The sequence below is a fragment of the Poromitra crassiceps genome (genome assembly GCF_964638095.1).
Source record: "Poromitra crassiceps genome assembly, chromosome: 8".
NCBI classification, from domain to species: domain Eukaryota; kingdom Metazoa; phylum Chordata; class Actinopteri; order Beryciformes; family Melamphaidae; genus Poromitra; species Poromitra crassiceps.
In genome coordinates this window covers 14,796,358-14,811,357 of record NC_139629.1, presented here as the reverse complement: position 1 = coordinate 14,811,357, position 15,000 = coordinate 14,796,358, and the positions used below count along the sequence as shown (strand labels likewise).

The window sequence follows — 15,000 nt, the reverse complement described above, 5'->3', positions numbered from 1 at the left end:
GCTCAGTCGAGTGGAACGCAGTGATCAGTCATTAAAAGCATGTCAACGTCCTCCGTGAACCTCGCAGGAGAAAGCACCTTTCATAAAAGCCCTGGCCTGGCGCGCACGACTAGCAGGAATGTCATGCCAGCCCAGAATAAGTCCCATTCAGGCTCTCTATAGCATGTTCCAGCCAACTTAGCATTTTGTGATTTCCTGAATGTGTCTGGATAAAGTCTCTGAATCCCCGTCTTAAATTCCCACTGCCAGGTAAACACATTGAAGGCACCAGTGCTCATTGGACTGATATGGGGCCACATTTGGTAACACTTATAGGGAACACATAGGCTACTATAGGCTATTGGTTATAGGCAGTGTTGGGCAAGTTGCTTTCAAAATGTAAGATACTACATAGTTACTTTAATTTGAAAGTAATACGTTACTTTACAATATTACTGTCTGTGTAGAGTAACTCATTACTTAATACACTACTTTTGCATTACTTTTACCAAAACAATAGCAGCAGCAGAATGACATCGCCGCCCCGGAACCATCCAGAAAAATAATTTCAACTGCCTTGAAGTCAGAGTAAACAATCCAAAATTCTAAATGTTATTATTTTCCTTTGTTATTGTCATCTATAGTGGTTATTTGGATAAAAACACACCATTTGGTTAGGAAATGATTGTATCTTTTTTAAATATGTGCTTTGATTTAAAACATTTTAGCCTAACTTAATTTGTAACTTGAGTTACTTGACAAAGTAACTGGTATAATATTACTGAAATCCTATAAGGAATAAGTCATATTACTGAGTTACTGCTAAAAGTAATATATTACATGTAATATGTTACTTTTGCAATGAGTTACCCCCAACACTGATTAGGTATACTATTCAACTTTTTAGGGCCCTTCAAACGTAAATAAAGTTTGTTTTTTGTAAATATTGGAGCAAAACATGGCTTGTGTTTTGAGTTATGCATGGTGCAATAATTAAAAGAGCACATTTTCCATCTAAAAGTCCTATTCTTCAAGAATATGACTTTAGCAAACAAGAAAAGGGCCCTATAAAGTTGCCTACTATAGGCCTACCTTTAACATGTGTAATTGGTTCAGTATTAGTAATTTGGAACCACTTAGGAGCACCTTATTTTGCACTATTGTGTTGTACAAGTATTCTCACCTCCCTCAATAGTTAGTGCTGCTTTTAGCAGTCATGAAGTTGTTGTGGCTTTTAGCAGAGACACCCCAACTTCCACTCAGGGCCGGTTCCAGAACAAGATGACTAGGGGTGCATCCTAGATAGGAAGGGGTGCAGACGGCCGGCCGAAGGCTGGGCCCACTCGGCCAAAAAATTTGACATGTAATTTTACTCAAAATAATGCATTTGACCATCATTTCAAGTAGAATGATACCACCCAAGCAAGAATATTTCAAGTGTTTCAAGTGCTTTACTGAAATATTTGGACCATATAATGATAATACAATTATCTCAACCTTAAAAGGTTACATATAGGTGCCAAAAAGCCATAAAATCACAACAAAGAACAAAGAAAAACAACAACTATAATTCAAGTTTAAACAGTAAGTGTGCAGCTGTAGCATTTATAAAAATAAAAAATAAATTGTTTTTTTTTACTTTTCAACTGAGCATGCAGACAATTAAAATAAGGGTGCAATGCATGCTTTTGCACCCCCGTAGAACCGGGCCTGCTTCCACTCACTTCCTGTACCTGTGCGGCAGAGGTTTCGCCACTGCCACGCCCATTTAGGAGACTGTTCAGACCGGAAGAGTAGCCTACAATTTCTGGAGTGGGGTGTCTCTATCTATTAAATGTCTCTGCTTTTAGTAGCCTAATATATGCTTTGTTTTAATTGCCCCTAGCTAACTTCCTGCTGTTTCAAACTGTTCCCTAGCAAGAATATTCTGTGAAAACTGTCTATCAGATATTATTGAGGGATATTATCAAACTATTGAGGGGATATATTATGTTCCCTATCTAAAGTGTGTTACCCAATTTGATAGGCATACCTCTGATAATGGATGTGATGCATTTTGATTTACATTACTTGTAGAATTGATCGGTGCTCTGTACGCTCGGTTGGGAATTGAGCTATGTAACATTTTGATCAGATTCATTCCACACAAGTGAATATGTTTTGTCATGATTAAAAGTAGCCTAGCATTAATTGGTCTAAATGCTGTCTCAGAGGCTCTGGAGAATACAGTGTTGGGGGAAACATTCAACACTAATTATTGGCACAGAATTAGAGATAGCTTCAGACATGCAGTGGAGGCTATTCAATCCACCAACTACTGACTTTTTTTCCTCTTGGTTCTTAATGTCGTATCTTGATTATTGAGTATCTTGATTATTGTCCAGTGGTGTGGTCTAATGCTGCAATGAACAAGCTAAGGAGACTGCAGTTGGACAAATAAAACAAATGTGTCAGCCATGCACAGCTCCTTGGCTTGTTCATTTGTAAAAAAATAGACTACTCTACTCACTTCTTATGTTTATGTGGAATATTCTTGACACTAAAGACCCCTTATCTCTGTATGAAAATGTAACTCTAAGTCATAACAGGCACACATACTCAACTAGACATGCTACTGCAGGAGGTTTTACACTTCCAGTAGTTAGAACAAATGCGATGAAAAGAACTGTCATGTTTAGAGGTATGCAGGAATGGAACACTCTTCCCACACATATTACACAAAAGAAAAGCAAAAAACATTTTAAATTCTTGGTAAAACAGCACTTATTACTGTGATAATGCTATGTATGTGTGTACGTACGTGCGCGTATATATATATATATATATATATACGGTATATATATATATATATATATATATATATATATATATATATATATATATATATGTGTGTATATTTATATATAGAGCATATTGAAGCATGTACTTAACTAATATATAATATATATGGTGATGGTAATAGTTATATATATAATTATATATATAAGATATGGTAATGGTATATACATATATAGGTATACATAATATGTGATGTAGTTTTATGTATATTCTACACATCTGTAATGGTATGTAGGTAATTCTGATGTATGCAATATCTTGAAAGGTACAGTATGTATGTACGTAATATCTGAAATTGTACCGTTTGTACAGAATGTATTTTTGTACAGAATGTAAATTTTGTATGTGATATCTTGAAACTATGCAAGTTGTTTGACCCCAGGAAGAATAGCTGCAGCTCTGCTGTAGCTAATGGGGATCTTAAATAAAGACAAAGACAAAGACAATGTCATTTGGATTAAAGTTATAAGAGTTTTTTCCCCCCATTATTTAGCCCTGGATAACGATCCAGGTGACTGAGGATACATGACTCATATGAGTCTGGCACCACAACAAGCCGTGTTAGGAATGTAGCGGTGATGTAGAAGTGGAAAAACTGCTGTGTCTTATCTAGGTGTCTGTATCTGTCATTTAGTGGTGGTTTCCATCATGGCCTGATTTTACCACACAAACCCAGTGGACCTTGCTAACTTCATTAGCCTCGAGGTTAACGGGCAGCGATAAGCATCTCCCAACTCTGACGTGGCTTTACTTTTCATTAACTCTCACTCTCCAACTGCTGTAGGCCTCAACCCTTTCAGACGTTTCCTTTGTCCGTGAATTGAAAAGAAATCCTTGGAAAATAAACGTTTTTCACAGCAGAGTTTTTCCCATTTATTTTTTACTCTGCTGTTCCCCATTGCAATCTGTAATTAATTAAATTCCCTGACTGAAGCCTGAACACACTCCTGGAATTGCCATTCAATTTATAATTTAAACACCCATTCAGTAACTACAGTATTATAAAATAGAACTACAGTCTTATAAAGTAGAACTACAGTATTATAAAATAGAACTACAGTCTTATAAAGTAGAACTACAGTATTATAAAACAATTTTCCTAATATTGATGCATGCACAGAGGATAGGGAATCAAAGGGAAATAAGGAATCAGTGGTGCAAAAATGTAAAGGTGAATCAATTGTTTGCGTCATCAATGTAAATCTAATGACAAATATGTTCAATAAAATGTGGTGTAGTAGCTTAATACTACAATGCACTACAATGTGACTGAAATGCAAAAAAACGATTGGCTCATACTGTACATAGGCTAGTAGCCAACCAACAAACAGTGCCAATAACAAAATGTAAAGGCCAACATAGAAAATATACACAAACAACATTTGAAGAGGGCTGAATGAATACCGCAGCTTTCATTCAAGGTTAGATAACAAAGGCCCAGTCACATTCATATTGAGACAGATTTGAACGGTAAAGGCCTAATGAGAATAATCTGCTTTTCTACCATGCCAGCTCTACTACATGTACTGTAGTACACTGACATTCAAGTATAGCCTACCTCATACAACCTCACATCAAAAGATCTGAACTATCCCTTTAACTCAAGTCAAGTCAACACAACACATCAAGAAAACTAAATATCAGGACTTTTCAATGCAATATGCTTTTATTATAGGATACAAACTTGGTGAGAGTATCATGAGTTTCATTTCTAGAAATCAGTTTCGACTTCAATAAATTCAATCAATACAAATCCAGGAAACAGAATCTAAATTCAGTCATCTGCTGGAACAAATCTCATTACGGTACTTTTAATCTAAGTCATTTACACAAACACGTGGATCTCAAATCAAGAGTTTATAAACCTGTTCAAGTCATCAAAGTAGGTCTACAAGTCACAGTACAAGTCAGAGTCAAGTTCCAATAAGTCAAGTCACCAAAACCTAAGTCAAGTCTCAAGTCTTCTCTTCATGCATCAAGTCCAGGCACGTGCAGAAGGGGGTGTGGAGGGTGCCAATGCACCTGTCCTTTTGCTCCTTGATGTCCAAGTGCCCTTTTTGTCTGCGGCTGATATGAATTCCTTCCTTGTCAGGAAGGGGGGCGGGGCTAAATAACGCTCCAAAGTTAGGCTAAACTTTGACAAGGCAAAAACTCGCCATTTCCAAAGGGGTCCCTTGACCTCTCACCTCAAGATATCAGAATGAGAATGGGTTCTATGGGTACCCACAAGTCTCCCTTTACAGGCAAGCCCACTTTATGCTAATCCCATGGATTTTTATTATTATCGTTATTATTTTATTTATTTATTTTGTGTGTGTGTATATATATAATATATATATATATATATATATATATATATATATATATATATATATATATATATATATATATATGAGACTCTTGTGGATTCAATTAGCCCAATTGTATTTATGTGTGATGATGTTACTCCCCATAGTAGCCATTCCATTGTAGTTTTAACTTGACCTCACTGTATAAAATTACGTATTGTGACCTCTAGGATAATCACACCCTCATGAAACTTTACAATCACAAACTAGAGACCTAGGGCATTCAGGAGATGTCTGGCATGGGGATGGCCATCATATTTCCATGATAATGTTCTAAGCCCATACTCTGAACATTCAACATTTGAATAGACGCCTAATCAAAACACAATGTTTATTATAGATGTATGACTAGAAAACCTTGACTTTGCTTTCAGATGATGTGTATACCACTTCTATGTGACATATACTGTTGACCTGCTATCTTACCCTAAATTCAACAGTCCCCCCTAAAAGAGACAAAAATTGTGTCTGTATAGGGAGGGGTGGAGTAGAAGAGGTTAAAGGAATTATTCACAAAAATATATGATTGTATTGTTTTCTTCATAGCCTATTTATATGTTGAATAAATTGATGATATGGTGGGGATAATGACTGTGTGCAAACTAAGCAAAGTAGTGCAAAAGCATTTGAACTAAGCGTTCCACTATTGTGGTACTAAAAAAAAATCACAAGTTTGGCAGGTCTGCATGTGCCCCTTTTTAACATTGAGCTGATCAAGTCAAGTCTAGTCACACGATTGAAACGCTGACTCGAGTGCAAGTCATGTGACTTGAGTCCCCACCTCTAGCTGATCATAGATAGTTCACGTAATTCGTGCGTGCTTCCTACAGTGTTATTATAGTGTTATGACATCAAATCATTCTGCGTTCCTACAGTGTTATTATAGTGTTATGACATCAAATCATTCTGAGTTCCTACAGTGTTATTATAGTGTTATAACATCAAATGAGCAGCTATGAGCTATGAGCAGTTATTAGTTGACACATGACTCAGACGAGCTGTAGCTCTTTCTAAAAATGGCTTCAGTTCCTTCTTCATGCAGACCATCCTGCACTCCTCTCTCTCCCGTCAGCATGGACTGCTAAAACTCAAGGTCCCAACCGGACTCTTCATCAGGAGGGTCCTCCGTGTCCTCAGGGAAGTAGTCAAAGTTGCTGCTGTCCAACGGCCCTTCCACCTGACCAAACAATACAGGAAGTTTGTTATTTTCTCTTCTTTATATAGAGAGGCAAAGTGAACGTCACTTCCTGCTTCAGCACTGTACCAGAGATTTTCTTTTCTTAATTTATTTTCCCATAGACATTTCGTAAAATGCTTATAAAAATAGTTTTACTTGGTCAAACCAAATGGTTCAGGTATATTTAGAATCGGGAGAGACCATAGAACATTTCACTTGGACCAAAACTTTAAAAAACATAGAAAAAATATTTTCTTCCAACCCGCATTTTTTTAACGTTTTGGTCCGAGTGAAATGTTATGCGGTTTTTATTAACATTTTTATTTTAAATAAAAAGGATACAACACAACAACCACATAAAACAAGCAACAACAACAACAAAAGGGAAGCGAGCGGAAACAGCGTCTCTCCTGTTTCTAAATATATCTGTACCGTTTGATTTGAACAAGTAAAACTATTTTTTATACACATTTTACGAAATGTCTATGGGAAAATAAATAGCGGATGAAAATCTCTGGTACGGTGCTGAAGCAGGAAGTGACGTAAAGGGATTGTGTGAAGTCAACACATTGGTCAAATACGTTTGGTTTGGTTGCGACGCCTTGGCGTCACTTTAACGCATGGGGGGGCCCTTCTTTGTAATTTTCTCAACGCCACCGTGTAAATTCCTCCACCGTTCATTTGAAAATTTAAAAAATTTCACATGTTGGTTATGGTTGTTAGGCAAAACAACTTGGGCAAATAAAAAGGTTAAGGTTATGGTTGCTTAAATAACAAAAACGTAAGAGACGTAAGGGATCCTGACCAAACATCAGTATTTGTTGATGTTGGGAGTGAGAGCGCGTTGTGTCATGTGTGTGCGTGTGTGCGTGTGTGTAACAATGATTGTAGGATACCCACCGTGGGCGTGAATGGAGAGTCTATGGTTCCATTGCGGAGGCCATCCCAATTAAAACCCTCAAACCACCTGAAGGACAAGGACATACATGTTACCATGACGACATGTTACCATGACGACATGCTCATCTCCCACTGAAAGCAGCATTCATGGTGAGAGTGAAATCTTAGAAAGGGGAGGGGAAAAAAACCATCCAGCTAGTTTAGTGATCATGAAACATCCGTTACTGTCTCACTTGTGTTTCTCGATGTCCTTGACGCCATTTTTCTTGTTGCCGAGTCTCTCTGAGGGATTGTCCCTGAACACACACACACGCACGCACGCACGCACGCACGCACAAACACACACACACACACACACACACACACACACACACACACACACACACACACACACACACACACACACACCACAAAGTAATTCAATTCATACACACAGCAGAGTGCAAATGGTTTGCAAAGATTGTTGAGACCACGTCCTCTCTTTTTACTTTATGCATCAAGCAACGGTACACGGACAACCTGCAGAGACGTTTGATGAGGTTAGCAGCACTCTTGGTGATCTTCTTGGGAAACTCGACCATGTCGATGCCCCTCAGGATGATGTTGTAGGTCTTCATGGGATCAGAGCCTGAAAATGGAGGACTGGAGGCAGGAAAGTGAATGCCAAAGACCAGGATGTGTCTACCCAACCCCCCCCCCTCCCCACACCCACACACACACACCCTGAGTGAACTTAGCTATACCTCCTCACACCGAAATGACAAGATGAGTAAATTTCCAAGATGAGTAAATTTCCAAAACAATATGAGCAGGTGATACGCCTCCCACAGTTCATTTTAAACCCATCATATCAGTTCATTTGAAAAACAGCTTGGTTACATTTAGGCAACTAAAAGAACTTGGTTAAGGTTAGGGTTATGGTTTGGCTTTACAGTTAAAGACAGAACACGTCGCCGGGTCACGAACCCGCCTCTCTCGCTTGAAAGATGATGCGTGTCATCGAGCTATTTTAATATCAGACTGCTGTTACGTTAAACACCACCAGAGGTCTACTTCCTGGTTACAGCTCCCGACTCTGGCGTATGCACTGCACGCATGCACTTCAAACGACCGCAACAGGTCGCATTCGTAAACATCGGTCATTTTAACCCACTTGAAAAACGACAACCAATGTTGTTGTTTTCCTCGTGAGGACAGCCAGGAATTTAGACTTGGACCCGGGTCCACAAAACGTTTTGGGTTCTACGATGCGAGAAACACTGTCATGCATGGTATTAACACTTTTATACCTGATGCAGCATTTGCGCGTATATCCCTCATTTGTAAAACCGCAAACCGCGTCTTAGAGGGATACACACACAAATGCTGCTATCAATGGTATTAAATTGTGTGCTGCAGTACCTGCCACTCAGCAGCTCATAGATCAGGATTCCCAAGGACCAGCAGTCAGCCGAGCTGTCGTGGCCCTTGTTCAGGATGATCTCGGGGGCCACGTACTCTGGAGTCCCGCAGAATGTCCATGTCTTCTTACCCAAACCCACCTTCTTAGCAAAGCCAAAGTCCACCTGGGGAGGACACACACATCACCACAGCTGGAAATCCCCGCAAAAGCATGCAGTTGATGCCAGAGTGTTTACAGGAGAACTTCACCCAAAAACGACAGATTTATTTTGAACATAATCTCACACATATCTGAAAACTGTAAACAGTTCTGCAGGCATTCACTTAGTTTGATGGATGATTTGACCAGTGATGTCAATCACAAATGACATCACTGGTCAAATCAGCTGGTATCACTGCACGGGTCACTGCACGCTGAACATTAATGTACTTAGTAAAAGAAACTGAGTAAAGAAATGACTATTACAGTCATTTCTCCTGCTTCATAACTTCTAATTCTTGGGGCCGTCGCAGTCTCAGGACTCTCCCTCCACATCATCACATTCACTCCCACAGCACTGGCCAGAGTGGAGGTGAAGTCAGCAGTATAGAGACCACAGAGAGACTGGAGGCAGAGGGAACAGAGGCCCTCCACCTGTTCAACAGAGGGCACAGACCAGTGCTAGAGGGCGAGGAGGATGAGTCGGCGGTGTGCTGTTAGAAAGGTTCCAGTCATTGTGGAGCACCGATGATGTCATGGACCTTCTGACATCATCAGTGAGGTCATAGAGCACTGGTGGTGTCATGGACCTTCTGACATAATCAGTGATGTCACAAGGCACTGATGACGTCATGGACCTTCTGACATCATCAGTGAGGTAATAGAGCACTGGTGGTGTCATGGACCTTCTGACAGGACCTTCAGACATCAGTGAGGTAATAGAGCATTGATGGTGTCATGGACCTTCTGACATAATCCGTCATACAAAGCACTGATGATGCAAAATCTTGTGAATACATAGCAAGGGAATTGTGGATAGTCTGCAACATTTAATAAGAGATGTTTTCAGATGAAGAGGAGCTGAGCACCAGTCCTTCTGTTCAGCCAATTGACTCTGACCATGGCTGCTCTGTCTCCTTTGAGCTACAGGATGAGTATGAGGAGCTCCTCCGCTACACTGTGGTCACACCCAGGTTTGAGGCACATACCAGCTTTCACTTGCCACTGCTGAGAACCTCACATCTGTCTGCAGCAGGCTGGAGCTCCCAGGGAAATGATGAAGCAAAATCACAGTCTCTAGCAGCTGACAATGCGAGGCATTCTTCCAGCAGGGGTGCGAGATCAACACAGGCCTCCCCCTTGATCGTCAAACCCCACACACACTCAAGATCCTCTCATGTTGAGATGGCAGGTCAGTCATCAGATGCTCCTTCAGACAGGTTGCAGATGGCGGCGGAGAGGGTCAGACAGAACAGTCCCGACCCCCTGGTAGCCACTGCAACAGAGAACATAGATAAGATGGAGAACATCCTGGACATGTGGAGCCACAACCTCAAGTCCGGTGTGCTGATGGAGCTGAGGAAGTGGAAGCTGGCCGTCATGGAGCAACACAGCTCGGAGTTGAGGAAGGAGAGGGAGAAGCATGCGGCGCAGACAACTGGCCTCAAGGCACAAGTAGGCAGCCTGGAGGAGCTGCTGCACACCTACGAGACCTCCAACCAGAGGAAAGATGAGGTGATCGTGAACCTGAGCCAGGTCCTGGACAGACAAAGAGAGAAGCTTGAGAAGGTGAGGGCCCTCTCTCACTGGAGACATCAGCACATCGATGCCAAAGAGGAGGCCCGCGCCGCTCGGACGGCTCAACAGCACTACAACCTGCGGCTGAAGAAGAAAGTGTGGTTAGGATGGCACTCTCTGATCGAGAGACACTGGAAGGACAAGGTGGAGCGGGCTTGTCGCACCAGGGCCGAGGAGGTCTGCGTTCGCCTGGCTGCACAGCATGAGACCAAGCTGGCCGAGCACTACGAGGCTATGGAGAAGGCCCAGGCTGAGATCCACAGACTGCAAGTTGAGCGAGAGCGCTACGAGGAATCTATGAAGAAAGCCTTCATGCGGGGTGTGTGTGCCCTCAACCTGGAGGCTCTAAACATGTTCAACAGCACAGAGGGACGGCCAGACCAACATGCTGCTCATGATCAGCGTGATGCTCTTCCTCCCCGAGATGCTCTCAACAGGTTCAACAGCACAGAGGGACGGCCGGACCAACATGCTGCTCATGATCAGCGTGATGCTCTTCCTCCTCGAGATGAGTCTGGCTCTGACCCTCCCTCCCACAGTGAAGCTGAGGAGACGGTGTGCTCCAGTGTTGCGGTGTCCAGGGCGGAAGTGCTGCCCTCCACTACAGTTGTCCACAGCTCCCTCCCAGTAGGGGGCACTGCGAGCACCCACAAACAGGTAAGTGGGCATGTCGTGACAGCCAGTCAACAAAAACCCTCAAAGGCGGTAACGGTTCGCATCACTGCATGCCCCAATGTTGGTAAGACGACACGCGGCAACCTCCAGGTGATGGGTGTGCCTCCGCCCATTGGCTCTGTCATCGTTGAACGCCATCCTCCAGTTCATCGAATTGTTACACACCTACACTAGATTTGAGCGTTCACTAAGACAACTTGGGCAGCTATTCAGGGGGTTGTGTTCAGAATATGATGGCACTGTTTTCAAATGAATTTTATTTGACATTCTGGAATGAAGTCGTCCTTGACCTTTGCATTTTGATTATGATTATTTTGTTTACATTTCAGCTCAGTTTGAAAGACGCAATTGTTTCTTAATTTTGCCTTTAAAGGGATCATCTGGGAGCTTTTCTTGATTTCGGACCTTTTGGTGAAGTGCTCATTGATTTATTGTTTTGCGCTGCATTTCCTAGCGATCACTTTGCTGCAGTGCCATCAGTCCTTTGCCATTGCTACACTGACAGCAGCTCCCAAAACAAACAAACAAACTGCCCCACTGAGACTAAAACACTGCGACTGCAAAAAACAGAACACAATTTTCTATAAACAAGCGCAAATTCGCTATTATGCCAGGCTATTATGCCATGTTATTACTATTATTACGCTATTATGCCATGTTACCGATGACATAACTGATGATGTCATCCATCATCTGGCTGCCTGGCATTTAAATGCCAGGCAGCTGGCTGCCGGCCACTGATGACATCATTTTGTCCTCAGGGTTGTGAGTCAGTCAGCCTTCTGTGGGATGCCACTTGAGCAATTGTGATGTCATCAGTGAGTGATGTCATCAGTGATGTCACTCGAGCATTTAGCCAGCTTCCTCCTGACCTTTGAGGATTGTCACTCATCTTCCTTCCTTCCTTCCTTCCTTCCTTCAGACATAGCCAGATGTATGCTGACTGGTACGAACAGACACATGCAGCTGACGGTCAAGCGAAGCCATGTCCACCGCAGAGCCCACCACCATGCCCACTGAAACCAAGGCCGCCACTCCAGAGGAAAACAGGCCAGTCTGGGCATCAGTCACCACCAGTAAGAACCACACTCCCAGCGGGGCAAAATATGTAATGGGGGGGGGATCAAAATTGTGGAAAATCTAGTTTGGCAAAAATACTCTTAATTCTACACGCTAGACAGTTCTGGACCAAAATGTAAGAGAGGGCTGTTATTTTTTTATTATTATTATTTTTTTTTAGACCTGAGTTAGAAGGGCACTGTTTTTTTTATTTTATTAAACTCGCTTAAAAAAATTAAGCGAGTTCCACCTGTCGCTTGGCTGGAAGCCTCTGAAGGCTATTTACATTATGAAAGAAAGGGTTCCCATCTATCAGTAAATTTTCCAACAGCACCTTTTAGTGAGAACTTAATTTTTTTCTAGTTTAAGGAAACTCATCATGTCCTCTAACCATGAAGCTGCTGTTGGGGGACCAGGTGATTTCCAAGCTACTAAAAGATTCTCCTTCGTGCGAGGAGGGAGGAAAAGGAGATTATGTCTAGGTGTTGGTGGTGCGCACATTTAAAGTAATACGCAGGGACGCCAAAAATAGCAATCAGGGGACACGGCTGCAGCTCGATTCCTAAGATGTCGGATAGGGTTTTAAAGAATCTGTTCCAAAATGAACATAAATTGGGACAGAAATAGAACATAATGACTAAGGTTGGCAGGGGCGTGGCTACATCTGTTATCATTGGGATAGATTTCTGACAGTCTGGCTTTAGAATAATGGAGCTGGTGCAGCACCTTGAATTGTATGAAGGGCACAGTTTGAACCATTCTACGCCAGTTTAGGAACTGTACAGTAGCTCTTATGGTCGCTACAGATCCGTTCATGCAAAATCCTGTGTAAGTAAATGGAGCAAGAATGAAAATGAATGTGTTCGCCCTCTGCCTGGTCGCAGAGGTCAAATCTGAAATGCCTCAATGTCTGAAATTAAACTTCATGGTTTATAGAAACACTGGAGAAAGTTTCATGCTTTAGTCTTAAAATGCAAAAATACCTTCCCATACGAGTTTATATTCTCCACTAATCTCACGTGAGATATATAATTTGACTGAAACTGGTCGTCTTGTAGTGCTCATTGAGTAGAATTTATGCTTTTAACCAAGCCTTTTATTTACCGCTCACTGTCTGCAGCACATGCACAGTGTTCATACCAGCTTCCTGTCTGCAGCACATGCACAGTGTTCATACCAGCTTCCTGTCTGCAGCACATGCATTGCACAGTGTTCATACCAGCTTCCTGTCTGCAGCACATGCACAGTGTTCATACCAGCTTCCTGTCTGCAGCACATGCACAGTGTTCATACCAGCTTCCTGTCTGCACCACATACACAGTGTTCATACCAGCTTCCTGTCTGCAGCACATACACAGTGTTCATACCAGCTTCCTGTCTGCAGCACATGCATTGCACAGTGTTCATACCAGCTTCCTGTCTGCAGCACATGCACAGTGTTCATACCAGCTTCCTGTCTGCAGCACATGCACAGTGTTCATACCAGCTTCCTGTCTGCAGCACATACACAGTGTTCATACCAGCTTCCTGTCTGCAGCACATGCACAGTGTTCATACCAGCTTCCTGTCTGCAGCACATGCATTGCACAGTGTTCATACCAGCTTCCTGTCTGCAGCACATGCACAGTGTTCATACCAGCTTCCTGTCTGCAGCACATGCACAGTGTTCATACCAGCTTCCTGTCTGCAGCACATGCATTGCACAGTGTTCATACCAGCTTCCTGTCTGCAGCACATGCACAGTGTTCATACCAGCTTCCTGTCTGCAGCACATGCACAGTGTTCATACCAGCTTCCTGTCTGCAGCACATGCATTGCACAGTGTTCATACCAGCTTCCTGTCTGCAGCACATGCACAGTGTTCATACCAGCTTCCTGTCTGCAGCACATGCACAGTGTTCATACCAGCTTCCTGTCTGCAGCACATACACAGTGTTCATACCAGCTTCCTGTCTGCAGCACATGCACAGTGTTCATACCAGCTTGGCGTATCCCCGCTGGTCCAGTATGATGTTCTCCGGTTTGAGATCTCTATAGATGATTCCTCTACTGTGAAGGAAGGCCAGCGCCTCGATAACGCAGCCCGTGTAGAAGCGAGTGCTGCTGTCGTCAAAAGAACCCCTGGAACAGAGGCAAATTGTCAAAGGGCGTTGCTGATGATTTCACACGCACACGCACACGCGCATGCACATACGCACGCGCACGCATGCACACACGCACGCACGCACGCACGCACACGCGCGCGCGCACACACACACACGCACGCACGCACACACACACACACACACACACACACACACACACACACACACACACACACACACCTGTCTCTCAGCAGTGTCCACAGTTCTCCTCCCAGGCAGGCCTCAAGCAGCATATAGAGATATTTGGAGTCTCTGAAAGTGCGATACAGCCTGCAGACATGACATAGGCATGGTTTTAATGAAATTCTAACGTCATCTATGGAGACTTCTCTGCCCACTGGAAATGAGAAATTGAAACTTGTGAAATTCTCTAGACAGCAGCAGAGATGCTGATTCACTAACGTTAGATCTTCTATTGTTCTCTGTTTGGTTTCCTTTGCTACATATAAAGCATCACAGAGTGCTTTTTTGTAGCATTCCACCGGTCAAAAACAAGGACAGCCCGGGTTGGGTCGGGGTTGAGTCGTGCTACTTCTAGTACCACATCTGTCGAGGTTCCAGGGCTGTGGAACCGGTATCATACGGTGATGTGAAAACACTGCAGACAACTGATTGTTCAGGCAGAATCGTGTTTACTGTGTCTCTGGATACTGTCAATGCTGGATACCAGTTTAGTGGGGCTTACCTTCTCTTCTGTTATTT

At 42.7% G+C, this 15,000-nt stretch overlaps 2 protein-coding genes across 2 annotated transcripts in view; one reads left to right on the top strand and one right to left on the bottom strand.

Moving 5' to 3' along the window:
- Positions 1-6,246: 6,246 nt before the first annotated feature.
- Positions 6,247-15,000, bottom strand: part of LOC310780489 (cGMP-dependent protein kinase 1-like) — a gene marked incomplete at both ends in the record, with an annotated part of 21,919 nt that continues 13,165 nt past the window's right edge. Inside the window, 7 exons of the mRNA XM_083641063.1 lie at positions 6,247-6,342; positions 7,243-7,309; positions 7,476-7,538; positions 7,762-7,884; positions 8,644-8,807; positions 14,134-14,275; positions 14,479-14,568. Coding sequence (XP_083497189.1) covers positions 6,247-6,342; positions 7,243-7,309; positions 7,476-7,538; positions 7,762-7,884; positions 8,644-8,807; positions 14,134-14,275; positions 14,479-14,568 — 745 coding nt within the window. The remainder of the gene's footprint in view (positions 6,343-7,242; positions 7,310-7,475; positions 7,539-7,761; positions 7,885-8,643; positions 8,808-14,133; positions 14,276-14,478; positions 14,569-15,000) is intronic.
- Positions 9,683-11,269, top strand: LOC310781542 (centrosomal protein POC5-like; the record flags this gene model as incomplete). The annotated part of the gene is made up of 1 exon (XM_083642184.1): positions 9,683-11,269. The coding sequence occupies one exon, from the start codon at positions 9,683-9,685 to the stop codon at positions 11,267-11,269; it is 1,587 nt and encodes a 528-aa protein (XP_083498310.1).